General features: G+C 39.1%; 1 protein-coding gene across 3 annotated transcripts in view; it reads left to right on the top strand.

Annotated features, from left to right (window-relative positions):
* MYO3A (myosin IIIA) overlaps window positions 1–22,365 on the top strand; it is a 113,574-nt gene that overhangs the window by 70,141 nt on the left and 21,068 nt on the right. The window contains exons 19-28 of one of the 3 annotated variants that reach the window (XM_075705210.1): window positions 6,824–6,977; window positions 8,052–8,140; window positions 9,895–10,024; window positions 12,451–12,530; window positions 12,666–12,707; window positions 13,167–13,244; window positions 15,307–15,512; window positions 17,664–17,775; window positions 19,307–19,469; window positions 20,157–20,243. In XM_075705210.1, the coding sequence (XP_075561325.1) occupies window positions 6,824–6,977; window positions 8,052–8,140; window positions 9,895–10,024; window positions 12,451–12,530; window positions 12,666–12,707; window positions 13,167–13,244; window positions 15,307–15,512; window positions 17,664–17,775; window positions 19,307–19,469; window positions 20,157–20,243 (1,141 nt within the window). Of the gene's footprint in view, window positions 1–6,823; window positions 6,978–8,051; window positions 8,141–9,894; window positions 10,025–10,144; window positions 10,316–12,450; window positions 12,531–12,665; window positions 12,708–13,166; window positions 13,245–15,306; window positions 15,513–17,663; window positions 17,776–19,306; window positions 19,470–20,156; window positions 20,244–22,365 lie in introns of all 3 variants that reach the window. The other 2 variants (XM_075705209.1, XM_075705211.1) reach the window with 2 other exon arrangements.

The following is a 22,365-nucleotide window of genomic DNA, read 5'->3' as shown; positions in this document are numbered from 1 at the left end:
AAACATTATTCAATATTGTTATTTGAAGAAATAACATGTCCAGGAAAAAAAATATTAATCTTGCTGAAAATAGAAATATTCCAGAATTCTGTATGGGCAGAACAGTCAACATTCAAATTTTAGGTGAAATAATACTTTCTCTGTTTTATTGAAATTGCTGGGTTTTATGATACATAGACGAAAATCCTCCTGAATACTATCTTTAATTATTAGTAGAAAAAGAGTATTTTGTCAGTGTTAATCACTGCTTGTTTTAAGGATAAGACAGATATAAGTTTGGAATGTGTCTATGTATGCAGGTGTGTACATGCATGTGTCAGTCTAGAGGTGTGTATATCTCTGTGTAAAATGGAAATTTTTTTAATATAGATCAATGTTTTATCCTGTTTCCAATTGTTTCAGGAAATGCTGTCTTGCAGTCTTGGACCTTGCAGTTGTTTTTGTAGATTATGTGAGAGATTCACAGTCACAAGTATTTCTTGGTCTTTAATACCATCTAAAAGTCAGAGAGAAATTAGCCTGAACTACTATAATTACTTAGGCATCTTCTTTCCAAAGTGCAGAAATTCACACAAAAAAGAGCACCTGGCTACTGCTGTTTCTAACAGCTGGAAGATGGAAATAGCACAGACTGCAGCACCGTTATTTATTCCTGTCAAATCCAGGCGCTGACCAGGTCCCATGGACTTGCAAACATTCACTTTGCTCAAATGTTCTCTTCCCCACCAAGGATAAGTCTTCCTTGCTCCAGACTTTCCTTCTGGTCTCAGGGACCTGGGATTATCAGTCAAGACTGAGGCAAAGAAGGTACCAAATGCCTCAGCCTTTTCCATGTCATCCATGCCTGTTCAGCAGCCGGACCACATTTTCCATAGTTGCCTTTTTGCTGCTGATGGACCTGCCTTGGCTTTCCTAACCCTATCCCTGTACACCCAAATAGTGTCTTAATATTTCTTCTCTTTTTTAATTAGACTTGGGTCCTGTTCAGTGTAATCTGCCTTTACTTGTTTCTAGATATCCTAATACAGAACATTTTGGCCAGACCTGTATTAGTGCAGAGGTTTGTGGTGTCACCATCTAGTAGGAACAGTTTGCTCTCCTGCACGTGCCCTGCTGCAGAGACGTCAGGGTGGTTATTTTGCTACTGAGCAGATGAGGGAAAAAATGAACTCCTGATTTTGACAACATACAGTTTACCCATTTCTCCCCGTAGGAAATTAGTATGACAATTACAGGCCTTTATGGAAGGGGAAGGTGATCTTTATTACAGAATCTCTTAAGTTATGTCAATTTTACCCGCTCCCACTCATTCTCTCATAGATTTCATTGACTCACACCTATGTAGAAAGCACCAGGATGTGTGTGTTCAAGTGGTCTGGCCAGGATCATTTGTGAGCAACACAGAGAATAAGGGACACCAGCTAGCAAGTCTTCATCATTTCTCTTAGGTTCTTCTTGCTGAAATAGTTTTTGGACAGATCTTTTACACCCTTTAGCAATCATCAGTTCTTACAGGGCAGTTCTTTGCCTCAGAACCTTATTTACTTCAGCCTCTGTAATCTTTAGGGAAGGTCACTATCTGGTTTTGCTTGTTTGGAATACATACATCTTTATGCCTACTGTCTGTTTCCTTGGTGGGCTTGTAGGAAAAGGAAAGGCGTATGTGATGTGCTGTAACCTTGCAGTCATCTTCCTGTTGTCAGATTTAGAGGATGTTCCACTCGCTAGCTGTCTCCGCTGTGTTTTTATATGAATGAAAGCCGCCTGGTCTTGATGTAAACAACACTTTCCTCAATTTTATTGCTGTGAACAAATGTTCTTCATTCAAATCACAGGCCATTCTTCTAAGACTCTTTCTTCTGGTGCTTATATGCACATTTCCATTCATATTTCATTTATACCAGTCCTAATATTCCTATTACAAGTGTCCACATCCTGCGTGTAATACCAACCAAGATGTCTACTTTAATTTACATGACACCACTACACCAGATTATATCAAACTTCATTATATTATCTTGTAGCAGTCTCCAAAGACATGACTACAGCAGTGCCGAATGAGCTATATAGATTAAGTTTGTGCAAGTGTGGGTGTAAATCCCCCCTCCCTTTCAGAGCCAGGAAATGACAAATGTATTATTCTGCATTACAACCCAATGGCCCGGGATGATTTGCAGTCATGATTCATAGTCATTGTAAGACATCACTTTTCACTTATTTATAACGTGATTGTTCCAGTTTTACATCACAAGAGCAAGAGCAGTCTTCGAGAAAGGAGGTGGCTTCAGAATGTTTTCTGTTCACTGTAAGGAGTCTCCTATGTTAACACCAGAAATGCACTTTAATTGTAAATAGAGGCCCTCCCTGCAGACAAATAAAGAGAAAGCTATTTGCAGGAAAACAGAAAATATAATTACTAGATTTTCTATACATGGAAAAAAAAGGAAATATTTTCAAAATCATATGACTGAAATTGTTCTTGTTAATGATGCAAAGTATCACTTATGTAAAAGCCAAACAATAGGATGAATCCTGCCCTTCGCCTGACTTTACACACATCTAAGGGTTTGTGTCTTTAATACTAAAAGATGGGAGTTATGCTTAGGAGAAGGCTGATGCCATCAGTCACCGAGACCTTTTGCATTAACTTTTCATTAGCCCAAGCTGACTGTCATGCCGATGGAGCTATCCTGTTGCTGGGGACACAGGCTAGTATCTCTCCACAGCCCTGTCCAATGCCAGATAGACATGTTGGATTGCTCTGTGCTATCTCTGAAATCTCTAACACAACACTGCATTACACCCTGTAGCTCTGCCCAAGGAAGACTACAGAATTTAATTTCTTTCACACTTCCCTCAAGAGAAGTAAAACTTACAGATATATTATTTCTTAATTTCTTTCCCTGTTTTGCCATGTTCAATTCCATACCACATGCAATTAGATGAAATTTGATATATCTAGTGGGAAGTCAAGGCCTAAATCAGTTGATTATAGTCTAGTTCTCAATTAACCCATGTAAAGCTAATAAGTCGTGATTATATAACTAGGCAAGGTGAATCATTTTTTGGCAACTTGAGCAATGAAGCCAAATAGTAAATGAACTCATAAGCCTGAATTGTACTTTCAGGGCTGCAGGTGACATGTTTTTAGCATTGTCAGTGGTTTCTTTTTTGTATCTGAATCTGAAAAGTGTTCAGTTTTGCTTTCCTCAGAAGTGTGGCCTACAAAAATATGGCCTCAGAAGTGATAGGAATAGTAGGAAGGAACAGTGGTACTGTCACCACCCAAGGCTCAGGGTGTCTGCTAGAGCAGAGCATCTGTGTGCCAACATGGAGAATTCAAGTAAAAATTACGGTAATTTATTCTTTATTGTTGAGTTAATGTTTGCATTTAAGAATAAAGGCTTTTAGGCCTGAATGCAGTCTCCTTTCCCTGATTTAACAGAAAGGCTGAAGTGGGGAGTATAGCTTAAGATAAAGATAGTTTAGATTCCCAATAGTCAGTGGAGACAAATAGACACATCTCTGTCTTCACTGATTGGGGAGGAAATGTGGGCTCTCAACTCGGTCACTTCTTTTATGTGTCTATAGTCAAGTGGAATGAATGCTGGCACAAGCTTTTTTAAAGTTAATATTAAGCAAAGCACAACTTTTGTACCTTCAGTCCTGTCCTTCAAGGTGTTTCCCTTACATGTAAAGTACTGATGTAAGTTAATTCTGCCACCTCCATGATCTAAAGGTAACATTGTCCAGAAAGACAACCTTCCCATTTCTTTCTTATTTGTGATTCTTCCATAAAAAGTAAAAGGTGTAATGTCAAATACCTGAAACATTTTGGAAAGTGGCAAGTTTGCTGTCAGTTGGAAGGATACTACTTTTTGCATTAGATATATGCAATGTTTATTTTACATTCATATGACAAATTAATCTTCTACTTTAAGCTGGAAAAGGTTCATTCTGAATAAGTCTCCAGCGTTCCCATTTAAACCAAACCATCATCATACCACGTTCTCTGCAAAATGCCATTACTTTTATTAAACATGAAGACCATTTCCTAATGCGTTTAATAATTCTTTTGTTACTAAGTGAAACCAGGTTGCACAAGCTAATATTACCTAGTTTTGATCACAGAAAAGATACCGTGCAATACTGAGATGAGATAGGAGCCCAAGTATTAGTCTAACTCAGTGATTCCTTTTGACATCACATCCATAGGAATACTTTCTAGTGGATTATGCTTTAGAATTTCAATGAGCAGCTGCTATTTTAAGGAGCTTTCTTGCCATAAAACATCATGGGGGATTACAGAATCCTGTAGCTGATTCAGATTATTAATTCAAATAAGATCTGTTTCATTACAGTTTTATGACGTGCATTGTTAAGGCTTTTACCCTTGCTGCTTGTATCCTAATAATATGGTTGAAGACCAGCATTGCGTAAGAAAATGTAATATGGTATCTTATTTCTGAGCCATCTGTCACACTGGTGCCTGGGACACTTGGTTATGAGCTGTCCTCCAGGAGCCCATGGGAAGTGATGGAGTGAAGTCCTTCCGTATCCTTACTGGGCAGACGGCAGCGTTACCGAAACCATCAGTGCTGACACTCATTCAATTGTCAAAGTACAGACACAAAAGACCGAATGGTCACATATGCTGCAGGCTTGGAGGTCAGGCCCCGCACGCTGGCTGGGCAGGGAGGGGAGCAGGTGTTGCTCTTACAGTGTAGTAGTACGGCTATTACAGACCTCCTTTCAGTTTCGAGGAGAACTCTTTTATCAGCTCTCTAAAACAGCCTCTCTCACAAGCATTTGAAGTTGGAAAAAGTTAATCATTAGATAGGTTGTCTGTGAGAGCTTGTTTGAGGATGTCGGAGAGTCACAGAAACACTCTTCTCTGATAGAATCATCCTGAGCAATCTCTTCTCTTTTCCCACTTGAGAAGTGCACTCTTGATAATCCTAAGCAGTAACAGCTGGTTTCATGAATGTAACATCTGTGTGTGGGTACAGCGATAGCCCTCAGTTAAGCTGCCCCTACTCGGGTGTTATCTTTGGGAGATAACTCGGACTCATTCCCTTCCTGCCACTAGCTCCTACAGGTATATAATTAACTTCTTGCCTATATCAGTGATACGTTTATTACTGTCTTGTCTTGTTCCTGCTACTCAGGTCATTGATTAAAATAAAAAGCAAAACTCCACCTGTCCACTGCTCCAGGGAAGACATGAATGAAGTTAATGAGATGAGGAGCCCTCATGGGGCTGTAGGAGAGATTCTTACTGCTTACACCCTTGTACAGGCATATAAACTGAGCCATAACCCATCCTTAGAGTGAAGAGTGTCCTGGGAAATTAGATCAATCTAGATACTGGAATGGTTTAGGTATATATTCTGTGTTCTCTTTCAAATGGATCAGCAAATGTATTTATTTGGGCCTGTATTTCCAGGACAGTGTTACTGATTTTATTAATTTTGCTGTTTCTCTCTGGCATAGAGATAAGAGGTATGAAGTCTAATAGTATGTGCTTTTCTGTTGTATATGGCAGTTAGCTCCTTTTCAAAACACCCAATATATTGCCTTCTTCACTCATTCAGACTCAAGTGAATGAAACATAAGGAGAGGTCTTTCAGGGTTAGAGGTCTTTGAACTCATTAATATTAGCCATCATTTATGTTTATGACACTCTTCTCACAGTGAATTCAGGATAGCAAAACTGTCATGTTAACACCATACATCAATACAACACTTTTATAAAGTCCTATCCTTTAGAAGAGGGATGATTTTTAAAGTAGGTCAAAAGGCTTAATTACTTATTTCATAGTATAGCCTGCACAGGACTGAAGGCAGCCCTGGCATATATGGGAGCACTGTGCAGTGGATAACTCCTATTGCGTTACAAAATGCGGGTGAAAATAACGGAGGGGTGGCAGTCCCTAGAGTATCCTTGTCCTGGTAAATCTACGGCTGTCCTCTGCCTTGCTGAAGGATTAAGGAAAGTCATTCTTGTATTCTGCAGCTATAATTTAAATTATTGTCAGGATAAAACCATCGCAACACACTGTGGACACAGCATTTGTTACCAGTTTTTTCCCAGTCTGGTAGGAATCCAAAGATATTCGCAGTCTTCAGGAGAAAAAAAAAAAAAAAAACACACCAAAAAATCCACCAGCTTTTCTACTGTTATTTAATCTTGCTGAATACCTTTCCCTAGTTCCTTAAAAAGTGTGAAAATGATGTAAAGGCCAACCTGAGACAATTTATTTAATTTTTAGAAAGTATGTACACCATTCTTTCATTATTAGAAAGTGTGTCCACCATTCTTTTCCACATAAGAACTTTTCCAAGTGTTTGAGGAGGGTGATCAAACAAGCGATCTGTAGTCACTTTTGTAAATCTTGGCCACTGTACATCACACAGATCTAAGCAACAAATTGGGAACGTAAATGTAGCTCCAAATGATTAAGAAATATTTTTTACACTGCAGACCAGGGAAGTAAATAGACACTGAGGTCTCCATCTGCAAACACTATACTTTATCTTCTTCAACTCTGTTTCTTTAATTCTTGCATATTGTTGGAAAGCATCTTACTTTAACAAATATGCCATAGGAAGCACTTACATATTCAAAGGCAAATTAAAATCTATAGCCTGACAGTGTGATACATCCCAACTGACATTTGTTCCTGCAAAACCTTGATGTCTTTAGCCCCAGGGCATACTTTTTCAACATAGTTTTAATTCGCTACAATTGACAGTTTGTGAATTATTTTCTGAAGTGGTTCTGTATACACAGACAAAACATGCCTTCTGTTGTTTGTTACAGAATGAATACCTATATGAAGGTGTTGATGCGAGAGTTATAGAGTATGAGGACAACAGGCCTCTCTTAGATATGTTCCTGCAGAAACCAATGGGTTTATTGTCCCTGCTGGATGAGGAAAGTCGATTCCCACAAGCAACAGATCAGACACTTGTAGGTAAGTGTATGGGGTTTTTCACAGTTTTGCAGGATGTCTCCCTGTTAGATTTCTGTTTGGTGTGTCCAGTTTAGGCTATATGCTAGTTATGTTTCTAGTGAACCCACATTCCAGTGTCACAATATATTTGAGGGAGGCATGAGTGCAGGGATGGATGTGTCTTTGAAGTTGATAGAGAAACATCAAGAGTACAAATGAACCTAAGCTGCTGATCCAGGTTTTGAACTGTCCTGCCTTCAGGAATTTTTAGCTGCAGGGCTTGAAAGATAAAGACCAAACTGAGTTAAAACTCTAGGTTCATATGCAAAGAACACTGTTTTCAAAGTCGAGTCATGTTCGGCTCTGAGATTTTTTTGATGAGCTGTGTCTGAACAAGAATTATAGTACTTTATAGGGGTAAGAGCTGCAAACCTGCCTCTGCCTTTCAGAAAATTATGCTTACTGGTTTTTTACATTCAGAAATTAAAATTAAAACACTTAAATATGTTGTAATTCAGATCCTGAATATTTCAGTGCTGCTGAGTAGTTGCAGTTACAGTTGATTTAGTTATTTCAGTGGGGTTTCTGTGCAGGTAAATCCTTGTTTTACTCATTTTTGAATGTGCAATGTGTCAGATGAAAGTTTTAACCAACACCCAATCACAAAACCTAATAACATCCGGTAATGATGCCCATGCTAAAGCAATTATATGAACTTGTTGTCTTTCTATCCTCATACTTTTTAGTCTACAGTACAGAGGCCCTCAATCAATTGGTAAATGTTTCCTCACAATTCCCCAAGGAATCCTTAGGAAGGATTACTACATTGTTTCATATATGAAGATCAAAAGCCTAGAAAGGCAAGCAGAAAAAAATTGGTACAAAGTAAGTAACTGATCCAGGAACTCCCATATTCTCTACCCAGTGCCTTTTGTTACAAGACCATTATGGTATCTTTGTCCTTAAAAACATGAGAGTCTGGGTTTTGCCTCTGTGTTGTCTGAGCAGTCAGGCCATATCCTTAGAGGGATGCAGCTTCAGAAGACAATTATTGTGCAGTGACTCCAGTAAGATAAGCTATGTGTTTCCTTTCAGAGAAATTTGAAGATAATTTGAAGTCAAAATATTTTTGGAGACCCAAAAGAGTAGATCTAACCTTTGGGATTTATCATTACGCAGGAAAGGTAAGAGACCTTAGTTGGGGATTATGGAATGGTAGGGCTGGAAGGAAACAGAAGAGGTCAGCTGGGTTGGTTCTCAGCCTTCATCTATTCAGGCCTGACATGGAAATGTTGGCAGTGCCTTACATATCAAAAGTAAATTGAAAAGTTATTTTGCCTCATAAAAAAAAAAGCAATAGCAGGAGTGTATTTTTCTTAAATGTCACCAGGTAAATGAACTGACTGTATTATAGAAAAACCAAAACATAACCATTATGTAATGCAAGCCAGTGCTCTTCCCCTCAGTGCCTTGAAGTCCTGTGCCATGCTTGTTCCTACTGCTTCAAATCAGGATCCAGCTCTATTCTTTCTACTACCTCCTACACCCCGTCAGCCTTTCTTGGTTCTGTACTGTGTCATCAGCCAGATAGATAGTGCAGGCCCTGCTTTCTGCTTCATTTCATGAGCAGCAGCATCTTGCCCTCCTGTACACAGTGACTTGCTGCACAAGCCTTTCAAACTCAGGAGGAGTTGCTGACACACTGCAGCAAGATGCTGCTGGTCACCTGAACCTTGCTTTGTGAAAGCAGGAGCTCACATCTCCTTTTGAGCTCTTTTAAAGGGTATGGAGTAGGCATTGCTGTCTCACGTAGGAAACTATGTTGGGTCTGTGCAGTGCTGGAGCAGCTGGCCTGGAAAGAGGCAACATACCACCCATCAGCTGATGGAAGATAACTTGCCCCTGGTGTAAGACAGCCAGCTACAAAAGGCCTGCAGTAACTCCTCTGACCCTCATCTCTAGCTGAATTACACTTCACCAGCAGCATAACATACCTCACTTCTGAGGAGCAGAGCACCAGCTCTCCCTGTACCATTCGTGATACCAGCCACTGAAGATGGGAATTCCACCAATGCCCCATCTGCCCTTTCCAGTGTTCAACAAGCTTTTTCATTAGGAAGTTCCTTCTACTGTCTAACTTATATCTCCATTGCTGTGATGTAAGTTCATTACTCCTAGTCCTGTTTACTGTGGAACTGGAGGACAATTTATTTCCTCTTTCTTTACAAACCTTTTTTGTAATTTAAGACTGTTACTGGGTTGCTTTGTGAGGGTTTTTTCTAAATTAAATATGCCAGTATCTTCTGTCCTTCTTCACAGGCCAGGTTTTCTTGTGGATCCTTTACAGCATCATTGAGATAGAGCCCTAGAGGTATATTTTTAGTTAGGTACACCATTCCCAGAATTTTTAGAGAGATCTTAATTGCAATATGCAGTTTATGATTTTGCAAACTTCCTCTACAATTAATACAGAGATCTCTAGGGAGAGTGGTAAGTCCTGGGTCCAGTACAGCATGATATCAATGGGACAGAAAGATTGTACAGTCATATGGGTAATCCTATGTGATATGGTTGAAATCAAGTGCATTGTTAATTGTGCATTTACGTAGGTACTGGTGTAAAGGAGGACTACAATACACTTGTCCTAGTGATAAATCCACACTGGCTGAAACTAATATTAACATATCTGCATTAGAGAAAATAAATGTCTCAAGCTACTTTGGAATGATGGATTTGCTTTTACTGATCTGCATCATAATGGTTCTCAGTATTGAAAAGTAAGAATTTTCAGTGATCAAAAGAAAGACTGTAAGCAAGAGCGGGCCTGATGGCTGAAAAACTGTGTATCTTGATATATTAAAAGCCACATGCCAGAGTGCTTAAATTTACAATTACTTTTCAAAAGCCCAGAAGATGCATAAATGCACTTTTTAAACAGGTTCTATATAATGCAAGCGGATTTCTAGCCAAAAACAGAGATACTTTGCCAGCTGATATTGTGCTGCTACTGCGATCATCTGAAAACAATCTGACACGACAGTTGGTAACCCATCCTCTTACAAAAACAGGTATTGCTATTGTGGTAATCTTCTTATTCTTCTCTAGCCTTCGTGATGACCACTGCTAGGTTTCATATGACCATTTGTTGATGACATTATACACTTTGTGGCTTAACTTTCCAACCCTAGAATCTATACAGAATGGAGCCCCAGCCATCTCAAGCTGCAGGGGAGGGATTGGTCTGGTCAAGTGCCAAGGAAGTGGTAGAGGCTTCTTTCAGGGTCCTCTCTTCAGGGTAGGGGAGCAAGACAGGGAGTGGAGTGCATCCCTTGAGTTGAGGACTGAACAGAAAGGATCAGGTAAGTCACTGTCCTTTTTTTGGACAGGGCGTATATAAATTGCCTGTTTTTTCTCAGTGCAATTTTTCTCTAAAGTAGTAGAGAACCAAGGTTGTGGCTCCTAACATCTGCTGCAAAGAGTGAGGAGACACGCCTCTATTTCCCCAGTTTTTCAGTCCTTTACAATAGGTAACTGACAGGATCCTAGTAGTGAGCCCTTCCTCAGGGACTTCATAAATTGGGTGAAGGAATATGACTGGCTCTACAGAAATGACTCCTAAGTTGCACCTTAGTTGAAGCAGGTCCTTGCACAGTGTCTTACCTCCCATTTTAGGATGATGGGTAAGTCTCCTTACAACCAGTTTGCTATTGTGTTGTATTACTCCCTGTGTGACGGCATTCATGCCATACAGTACTTCACATTACTTTCTTGTACAACTACATGGGAGATGTACTTGTGATAGAACAGAAAAGCTAAATTGAAGAGCCTAATGGAAATTTCTCTAAAATGTTATTGTAGCTTACAGAAACTGAGGTTTTGGCAAGGCTTCTGTTCTTCACAAAGGGAGCTTTGCTGGTGGAATGCAAAACTTGGTCTTGAAGGTCTATTTTGTCAGTGTTCCTGGGAAAACACAGAGCTCAATGTCCTTGCCTGAACTTTTTGACTTATTGATATCTGCTAAGATACTAAACTATAATTTCTGTAGAGCCAAAGTCAGGGCCCAGATGATCCCAAAGCTTAAGTAATGTTTTGCAAGATACTCTGAAGTTTGTTTTAGTCTTCTTATTAAATATTATGAAACACTGTGTGCACCCTATCAAAACTGACCCAAACCAGCCAGCTATAGCCAACTAAAAGTTAGTTTTCTGATCTATGTTATTCATCTAGAATCAGTGGAAATGTGGAGGTTTACCCAGAGTCCAACCCATCTTGCCTATCTCAGGTGTTTCTCAGGACGGGATAAATCTCCTCTGAAGGTGCCTCTCTCCACTGAATATAGTGGGGATCCTGTAGACACCTCACTTTCAGATAGCTAAAGTTAAGTGTGAGTAATCCTCTCTCTTTTCTTCCCACCCTGTGATAGTCAGCTAAGCCCAAGGGAGGTTTAGCACTTGATATCATCGCATAATACATGATGCATTAGCTCGGCATGCTATATATTTGCAGCTGTTTATCCAACTCTTATCCACCTCTTCCTGATAGTAGCTGAGCACAGAGAGATTGCAGGCTCTCCCAGTGGAAAGTGAGATTCCAGAGGGGTTATGTTATTAGCAGAAGCAATGGCAGCATGCAGCAATGGTTGGGGTTTATCAACATGGAGTGACATGATGGAAAGCTCAGCAGAATTTTCATTATTCCTTTAGAAGACCAGTGTCTATGTAAACCACTCCAATGCACCTAGTCCTTCAAGTCATCATAATAAAGGTATTACTTGATTAAGAATTCTAAGGTTAGAGTCTCAAGACTGTGTCTATGCTAGTAAACCAAACAGGGACAGTGAACAGCAGCTGAAACACTCCCACAGGATTGCCCATTCTGATTAATTTTTAGCATGCCCCCTGGGACAGTTTTCCACTATGTCAGCTAGCAGTCTCCCAGAAATTCCCAAGCACACTTCAAGAGAAAACACAGGCCAGCGATGGTTTCCAACAAGCTCTGTGGAAAGAGACAACCTTATTTTTACCAGGAGGTTAAAAGAGTAGTGAAGTATAGAGTTTAGCTGTATAGACTTGGGTCATGCCATGTCACTTGCCCTCAGGGCCAGAGAAGGGTGTTAGCACTTATTTTTTTTAACTAACTTATATGTAGCCTTAGGACTAGAATAGTACAATAACATCTTTAGGGTAAAACCACATGGATGCTCTAAGATGTATCTTTCTTACCTTCTGCAGCAGTCTGTTTATTTTTTCCCTCTAGTAGGTGACATAAGTGCTGAAGGGGGAAAATTCAGCGCGTGTTCCATCTTCATGCAACTTCTTCAGAGCTTGTTCCATCCCAGGGGTGAAAGGGGAAATGAGGACATGCTCCGAAAAAGTCAATGACCTTTATAATCATATGGTTGCACTGGGGGCATGAATAAGGTGGTTCAGCATAGTTTTTAGTTTAGATGAGATGTAAGCATTTTGATAGGTTGCTTTCTTTGTTTTTCCCATAGGTAACCTGGCACACACTAAAAGCAAAACTACAATCAGTTACCAAATGTGGACCCCTCAGAAATCAATCAGTCATACAAAGGTAAGAAAACTGATTTTGTGATTCTGCATTGAACCCTAATTTAAACTAGAAAGGTAATACTGTTATTGGTACTAAAAGTAAGCAAGTAACCCCTTCCTTGGTTTTTCTCCCTCTCCTATTTTCTTTTCTGTTTAGCTGGATATCTTTGTGTTGTGCAATTCATATTCCTTCCGTGAGGTAAAAATCTAACATTTCCCTTCTTTCTGTCTATATTTTTATAACAACTTCAAGGGAAAAAAAAATATTATTTCCTAGCTGTATTGTAGCAAAAAGAGAAATTAAAATATTGGTGTGGAGCATAGTCGAGTTCCTTAGAGTATACTACCAAAATAACAGTGATGATGAAATAACAGACAGGACCTCACACCTTGTCAGGTTATTTTTGGCAGTTATTTAGATGCTCCATTATCAAGTTGTGTCCTCTGTGTGTGAATGTTTGTGTATTGTGTAGCAAAGTAATGTAACGTACTGGTGTAACTGATTTGTGCTAGTGATCATGCTGTAACTTCTTCTGTTTAGAATAGGGTTTTTTTTAATTAATGATGTTCTCTGAGGGGCACTTTGTTGTGGCATAGGAAAGGGCACTACAGGCTCAACAGAGATAAAAAGTGTCATTTTCTTTCTTCATCTTTATAGAATGAAGCAGGAGATACCGGACATCATCCAAGAGAGACAACAAGCATGAAAACACAGACAGTTGCTTCTTATTTCAGAGTAAGATATCAGATCTTTTAATAAATTTTTCTAGAGTAGAATGAATGTTTATTCTTTCACCTTTTGAAATGCACCTGTTGACCTAGAGGCAACAGTGATCCATTTAGAGTTTGTGAACTGCATGTATGTTGCAGTGGTCTGTGCAGTACAAATACCTAGAGGAGACTGTGATGTTTCATCTCTAATTGCACTTTATTACATGGCCACATTTCTGTCATGACTATGTATGGTGTTTGATACTAATCTTTCACTTGCTTGTTTTTCCACCAAGGGAGATAAAGGGAGGTTGGACATTAGTGATACAGCATTTCTTTAAGAGTTTAAGAAGCAAGAGGGCAAAGTTAATTTGAAGCAGGAGCTCCACAGAAAGATCTTGATGGTCACTGCTCAGAAGGTGTCCTGAGTCCATCCTTGTGGCTCCTTCAGCAGTGCTCTTGACCTTCCCAAGCACTGGCTGTGCTGCTGGTCCTGCAATAGAAAATAGCTGTGATAGAGCATTCTTTCCTCCAAAGTGGTGCAGAGAGTTGATTCACTTGGGCTCAGCTCTGAATTTTCAACTCTTACTTAGTCATCTCCCAGCAAAAACATAAAGATGGCTGAGGTGATGTTCATGACCCATAAGAATTCATTTACATCTATGACAGAGAACAGTAAGGAGCAAGATCTCTGTTTAGTAGATACAATTGCACAGCTTTGTGGACTGCAAAGGATAATTTCAGCCTAGATATCATGGTGGTGCACAGCTGCATGGTGTTTTAAAGTTCTAGATGGAAAAATGTATTTTTTTTATCATTCAAACCTAGTGTCTGTGGTTCAGTGCATTACCAGCGCATCTAGCATCAGAGCCTGCAAATGAGTTAATTATATTTACACTTTTCTGTTATTATTTTCTGTAGTGGAAATCCCTGCTCAGATCATGCTAGCTAATGCTCTTAAATGAAGATTCAGCTTCAGCCCCACTGGTTTACTCATATGCAGAAATCTATGGGTGATTGAGAAAACCGTCTGCCACCTCAGACTGAGTGGGAAAAAAAATTATCCATTAGCGTGTCCTACTTGTTTGTGTTCGATTGGCATACTAGTGATGAAGCTAATTAAGCACTTTGCTGCATGGTGCGGCATCTGTCCAGAATGGAATTGCACATTTTAATAGGCAACATATGGCTCTTGACGTCCTACACTAGTTTCATGTATCCAACCTACTGCTGAACTGCATTACCTCTTGGCTACCAATTTGTGTTGAGACAGGTTGAATCTTGAGGAATGAGACTCTTCATTTGTGATTTAATAAGATCCTCCCATGAAGCAATTTTACAAAACACCAGTCGAGGTGGTTTACAGCCAGATTCACCTCAGTTGGCATGGGGAGCCACAAACTGCATCCCCTCTGCTAGTGTGCTACCCTGTGAGGTGGGAAGAGTGCAACTTTGGAATTGTGATTTTGTGTACTTCTAGTTTTGCCTTCCTCAAAAGTTTCTTCTTGGCAGGGCAACTATAGTATCACCATCAGCTTGTACAGTGAACAAGACATACTAGACCAGAGCAGTTTAAGCAGGCCCTCTTCTGGGGTGGTCTCAGTTTACTCCAGTCTAATGAAGGGATTGCAATATTTACTGGCTTGCTGCTCTTCCAGTTCCCATTCGCAGATGGATGATTTACTCTCTGGGTGAATAAGGATCTTCAAATAGGTGACAACAGGAAAAAGAAAAAGTAGGCTGTAATTACCTAACAAGGCTCCAAAAGAAGCAAATAAGTGTAAGGAGAGTGTCTACCATATGTTAGACATTATGGCAGTTTGTGAGTATGTTCTGGCTGGAATTTGGTACATCCATTTGGAATCAGTGTTTCTCTCAAGTCGGATACAGTAGTAACTTAGAGATCTTATCAAAGCTAGAATTGTTGTTGGGTTAATTAGTTCATCTCGTTAAAGTACCAGCTTACTGAAATGTGAACGGGTTTGGACATGATTCTGATCATATGAAATAAAATTTCAGCTACACATGGACCTATATACAGGTTTTATAAATATTCTGGTGGCAGATATCTTGTTACTTTCTTGCAGTATTCTCTGATGGATTTGTTATCCAAAATGGTCGTCGGACAGCCTCATTTTGTCAGGTGCATCAAGCCAAACAATGACCGGCAGGCAAACAAGTTTGATAAAGAAAAGGTGTTGGTTCAGCTGCGTTACACGGGAATTTTGGAGACAGCAAGGATTCGAAGACAGGGTTATTCACACCGTATACTGTTCGCTAACTTCATAAAACGGTAACATTGATGTCAAGAAGCCTTTTTCTCTCCTATCATTGCTGCCCAGTGTTTGCTAAGCATCAGCAGTGTCTTTGGTATGGCCTTTAAAGAAAAAATACAAAGACATTTCCTGTGACAAAGAAGATTACAGACTGGATGACAAAGAGTAGTTCAGGCACAAGATTAGTGACCTGTTTTGGATTGGTAGGGTAAGATGACGCATCTCAGGATGATTGTTATAGGCTCCCTGCACATCTGGGTAAAAATTGTCTTGCTTATAATCTTCAAGTTTTCTTCAAAGACTTGAGGTTTAGAAATGTAATGCTTCAAATTAAAGCCAAGAATTTGGAGCGATAACATCCAAGGAGCACCACAGTTTCTCTAGTTCCTGTCGTTCAGCACTGTGCAGCATCTGCTTGTGCAGGGTGGATGATAATTTGGTATTGCTAATCTAGGGCTGAGAAGTTTATAAATACATAATTTTGTTTAAAATATAATTTTATTATTATCAGTAATATTATTAGTAGTAGTATTAGTCACTTGTTAAGAAGAAGAGTCACTATGACTTTATAATTCCTTTAACTATCCCTTCTTCCTCCGCCCCAAAAAAATAATCCTGAGCACTTAATCTGTACTTCTCTCTTACAAATAAAGACCCTGAGTATTTGCCTCCATCAGAACTGAGATTTATGGAATGGCGATCAGAACTGGGAAGAAGCAAGCAACACCCACTCAGACAGAAGCACTTAAAAGTGCACTAGAAACAGAGAGCTAGCAGCAGAGTGCTGCAGGTGCACAAGGAGAGAGAGGAAGGACAAAGTGATGCTTTTATAGCACTGTTTCTGGAAAGAATAATCTTGGGTCTATTACTGGTTTGGAAGAGGGCAGCATGGGAAAAGGTAGTTATCACTGCACCACTGTTGTGGCTTTTGGTCACTGCTTTTTATGACAAATTTTACTGTTCAGGTAAAAGAGAGGAAAGCAGTGAACATAATGGGGTAGCTCTCCAGAGAGCATGCCCCTGATTGCAGTGAGGCTGTGCAGATCTCCAGCACTGAGGATATGCCCCTCAAACAAAAAGGGATTTTTATTAAGTATCTATCTCCTTGTCTTTTTTTTTTTTAATAGTTGAGAGTTACAGGTAGACCTGGGATAATGGCAAAATTATTTTGTTAGAATAAAAACAAACTAATTCATTGTGCAGTAAAAAGAAAAAAAAAAAAAGGAGCTGTAGGAATTGGTGATAATGCAGGAATCAGCATTGTCTCTTTTTTTATTATTCCATGAGGAAATTATTACTGTTATTTAACAGTAATTCTAGAATTCTAATTCTAAAGCTGGTACAACCCAAACTTTGTGTATAAAGGCTGAATAACAAGAAAAAAACAGTGTACTGTCAGGAAGCACACATAATTCATGTCATTTTCCTGAATTAAAAAAAAACAAGACAGGTATGGTTCATTTTGTTATGGAGCATTTTGGAAAGTCCTGGAACACACAAGAACTTCCCTACCCAGCAGCTGAGCTGGTATGTTACAGGTAGTTTTTATGTGTGAGCATCCTGACCTCTTTTCCTAGTCAGAATTAATTCTGAGTAATGAGTTTGCCAGATTAAATGCTTACATATGATATGTCATGTTATGTCATAATGGCACATATATGTTCCAAAAGGATCTGCAAAGCTTTATCCAAGGAGGTAACAAGAGCTGGGATGCACCTCACATCCTGTTAACTATCTCACGGGTAGATGATCTAGCACATGAGATAAGATATAAAATTTCCATGACATTTCTAGATATGAAATAAGCTAATTTAGGCAGAAAAGCTTTAAAAATATTTTTATTTTGCCACTGAAATCACTTTCACAGAATGCAGAGAGTCAAAGAACTGGTGCACAGCTCTGCTTGGGTTGCACAATTTTAAAAACCTTCTGGTGTTGATATAGAATTAAATAACCCTCCAGGGTGTGCAATATGTCACTCGTCCACTTTTGATTGAGTTTCTCAGTCCTGCATATAAATCACAGCAATTTCTTTCATATGCTGTTTTGGTTTTTTCAGTGCTATGTTTTCTTTCATGCAACTTTTTATTATTTAAATGAATGGTTTAAATGTATTTGCATCTATTGGTCACTACTAATGGAATGAAGAATCATATATTTGTCTTTAGGTATTACCTCATCTGTTACAAAACAAATGATGATCCTCCAGTCAGCCCAGAAACCTGTGCTGCCATCTTGGAAAAAGCCCATCTTGACAACTGGGTTCTTGGAAAAACTAAAGTAATTTTTTTAATATACTGTTATCTGGATTATTGCAGTATGTCATTGGTAACTTATTAAGCAATTTGTTTTCTCACCCATTTGGTTGGGGTAGCTCTTGGTCTCTGTTGGTTTAAAAAACCCATCCTTTGCTGGGTGCTGTTCCCTGATACCTGGCTGAAATCTTGACCATGTAAAGTGCTAAAATTCTGATCAGCTTTAGTGAGGCCACAGTGCAAAGTGGTATGTGACAACACCACTGCTTGCATTTTCTTTCAGAAAATGTGGTAGTAAGGATCCCAGTGAGCTTAGTCCAAGCTTTCTAAGGAAGAGAAGTTATACTTCTTCCGTGGAGCAATCAGACTCACAAAGGGAGAGGAAAAGAGTTTGGCTTTCCAGCCAGAGGCCTCTGTGGCAGACCTTGCTGAGCACTGAGGGAAGAGATAGCAGGATGATCCCATATATGTGAAGTGGGAGAAGACTTTGCTATAAGAGAAATACATGTCTGTTCCCATACTCTTGCTTTTGGTTCTAGCGCAGTAGTCTTCCCAGTGTGCCAGAGAGGGACACCCACCCACCCACCCACCCCCAATTGCCAGGTCTCAGGAGGTCTGCCAGAGAAAAGAAGCATCAGACAAGTACTGCACCAAGTCTCTCTATTTGCTAATGTATCAGAAGTGCCCAGGAAGGATATGGATAGAGGGAGAAATGGATCCTAAACTATTTGAAGTCACCTCAGTGTAGAAGAAACAACTACTGTTCTTCTTCTGAGACATCTTCCTGGATAGGTGGGACAGAAGCCATGAAGTTACCTCCTCCTCAACTTTTATTTCCTTCTGCTGCTTTAGTGAGTGAGGCTAATGGACAACATGCAGCCAAAGGAAGCATATCTTGAGATGTGAGATCCATAGCTTACATTTACTTTAGTTAGGGTTAACCTGTATCTGTACCAACAAGTGATCAAAGATTGGGGGAATTCTGCAAAATAAACATAATTATTGTCCTAGTTGTGCAAGCTCTTTGTACACATTTTATTTCATCCTGATATACACCAGGAATGTGTTTGTACCCCTTGTGCTGGGCTAGTTTTTCAGGGGCTTTATGAGCTTCATGCTTGATAAAAGCAGTTTAGTATTTAAACAATGCCTTAGATTTAATTGGAAAACAGAGAGGTTGAAGGTTCCAGATTTGGATCACGTTTATGTAACATAGATCAGATTTGTGACATTAGCAAAACTGTCAGCCCCATAGTTTTGAAAACAGTTATAGTTACAGACTGAAGTTTTGCACTGGGACTTTAAAACATCTTCCCATGAAAGCATGAAGAAGCAGGCACTGACAAAAGATATTGAAGGGGAGAGTAAGGTAAACTAATACCCCAAACAATCAAAATACTTTCTTTAACAAGAATGATCCTTTAGAAACTACAGCTAAAGAGTCTGTTCATCATTTGAAACCAACTTATAACTCTTGTTGATGTTGAATGGATTGAGTGAATACAGGGCCTGGGAGGGTAACTAAAACTTTTGCTTGTCTGCCTACTCTTTTTAAGGTATTCCTCAAATACTATCATGTGGAGCAGCTAAATTTAATGCGGAAGGAGACAGTTGACATGATTATTTTGATTCAAGCTTGTGTCAGAGGGTGGCTATGTTCAAGGAGATACAAAAAGATAAAGGAACAAAGGGAACAAAGTGCTATTAAAATACAGTCAGGTAATAGCTTTAAAACATTTAACATTTTGCTTAAAGCTTTAAAACATTTAACATTTTGCTTAAAGCTTAGTGCATGTGTACAGTTGATAGATGGATGTGCATGCTGGATGTGGATTTTGCTGTTTCCCTGCTGTTACACTTGACAAAATATCTTATGCTTGGTGGTATCTGTTCTTATAAAGAAAAATTTCTTTTAACCAGGTTATGACAATCTCCTTACTGAAGTTATGTTTATCAATGTTACATTTAAAAGGCAATTTTAACAATGGAAGGATGTGATTGCATAGATGATACTGTTATTAATAATATTCTGGCATGCTCTGACAAGGTTGTATAATATAATAATGAAAATAAAATGTATTAACCATCCTAGATAATAAGACCAATTACACTGTTGATGGAGACATCAACTGAAATTTTTAATACATTTCAAACATCACCTTATTTTACATTCTGATTCTCTTGTGGTTTGTGTTAATTTCGTTCGTAATAACTTTACTCACCAGAAAGCATAGCTTTTACATAGATTTACTGCTTGTGCTTGTTTGCCATTTTTTCTGAAAGATAAAGCCTGCAAATTATTTGTGAATATTTCAGTGGAGGTCTGGAGTTCCTTCCGGACTTTTTTTATTCTTACAGCCTTTTGTGTACCTAATGGATTATTTAAATTTTGGCATCTCATTTCAGCTTACAGGGGGTTTGCTGCTCGTAAAGAATACACAAATGCAAAACGTAATAAAAAAGTGGAAGAGTATATTACTAGACTTCAAGCAAGTAAGAATTGTTTGCTTTCATGGCTTTTAATGTGCTATCCATACACAATATGTTGATCCAGATTCTTTGCTGTTACCTAGCTACACTGATTGACTATGCTCATTTACACATTCGAGGTATAATTTATCAATTATGTATCTATATACAGTGGTTGAAACAGGTCAATGTATTCCGTTACCTGTACCTCAAAGTGGCTTAGAGGCACTTTCCACAGCTGTGAAGTGGGCTGGTTAAATGCCGTAGCAAGCCTTTTCACTCCTAGTCTGGTATGTCTTAAGTATTACAGCTGATATTGTTGAAGCCCCATATGATACTATTTGCATATAATGTGTGTGTGTGTGCTGTTCTATTAGGAGTAGGTTTTGTTATGTATCAGTAACAGTTATGTTTGAGAAGACTACAACCTGTAATTTCACTCATGTCTCTGATTCTTTTTTGCCATCGCTCAATCCAACCTAGCAAAATATTCCTTCTCTTCTGAAGCAATAATCACCATGGGCCCAGATGTATGCTATGTGACATTCCTTTGTCCTCCCTATATTTCTGTCTCCCCTGTCCCTGCAGAGATGTCCCCGAGCCAGAGGTAGTCAAGCCAGCTCTGAAATCAGCAGCAGTACAACTAGGGAGGCACAGGTCTGAAAACAGCTTGCGCAAATGTGCGCAGCACTTTTAGTAATTACAAAGGTGGCAACCCCAAATATGAGCTAGTGCTGCCAGTATCCAGGCTATCTAGATTTAAACTACTTCAGGTATGCCTTCATGAGTATATACTGACACCAGTGCTGGTTTTCATCATTGTCAGTCAGATGGATCTGTTAATTGCACTGAGCCAATGTTACTGTGTACTGGAGAGCATTTGGCTGCAGTTCGTAGAACTTCATCAGTGTAGAAAACAATCTAAAACCAGAATAAAAAGCAGTGATGTGCCAAAAATATTACACATCTGAAAGTTGTCAATTATATTAGGATATTTAGCAAATGCAAAAGTATGAATTTACGACGTTGCTCTGTTTGTTGATCTCCCCAATGTTTCTTGTCCACCTTCTCTGTCCTGTATGCAGTTTCATTGCAACTTTCTTCAGTGCATGAGAAGCCAGAACAAAATGGAAGTCCACTTTTAATTAGCGTTCTCAGGTTTTTTTCCCCCCATTTATTTCTAAAGCAATACAAAACTCCTCTTCCAGTTTGAAAACAAAGCTTCAACAACTACTATCTCATAACCAAGTTCTCAGGAAACTTCAACGGTGAACCAGAATAAGTCTAAATAGACCAGACTTAGCTTATATTGGTATGTCCATTGACAGCGTAACTTGATTTATTTCAAAATAACTCCTGATGAGTTGCTTTTGTATGAAAATGGAAGGAGGATTGGCTCAGAAGTCCAAGAAACTCGAGAAGTATTCCAAGTGCTTTATAATTTGCACTTTTTTAAGGCCCTGTTGGACTGCAGTATAAAAGCCAATTGTGCCACTTCCAATAAGTATTTGGGTTCCTTGACCCTATATCCAATTACCAAGATGTAATTTATGTCCCTTTTATACAGTGCTTCTTACACTGAACCACTGCATTTAGCGGAGCCCAATTTGGTCTAAATTAGGAGTAGGGAATGCTAAAGCAAATAAAACCTAGCACCAAGTTATATGAATGTGTTAGAATAGACTGCTTATGCTCCCTTTCCATTCTTAAGTGACCTTGACCTTTCCCTGCGATGCAAAACACTCTCGGCAGAGTTGGAATAAGAGCTCCCATATCTACCATCTCCTCAGGGTATTTAAATCACCTGAATCCTCTATCCCCATAGTCTTGGTACTGCATTTGGAATTAGAGTTCAACAGAAATATTTTGGCAAAACACTTATGTTTTTTTTATTTTGCCAGGGATTAGCGGATTTGTGCTGAATCCCTGGAACTGCAGAGTTATCCAAATCACAGCACTGTGGAGACTGCCAGTTCCTGTTAGGAAATTATTTGCAAGTTCAGGAATTTTTGAAGCAACATCCCAAATGCAATTCAGTTTCTCATTAGGACAGTTCACTGTAGATGTCTGAAAGTGACCTAGGTGTCTAAACTCCTCTTACAGTCAGCAGAGCCTAGAGTTTTATTCATTTTATTCAAAACCACCA

This window comes from Pelecanus crispus, chromosome 2, assembly GCF_030463565.1.
Source record: "Pelecanus crispus isolate bPelCri1 chromosome 2, bPelCri1.pri, whole genome shotgun sequence".
NCBI lineage: Eukaryota > Metazoa > Chordata > Aves > Pelecaniformes > Pelecanidae > Pelecanus > Pelecanus crispus.
This window is presented reverse-complemented; position numbering and strand designations above follow the sequence as displayed.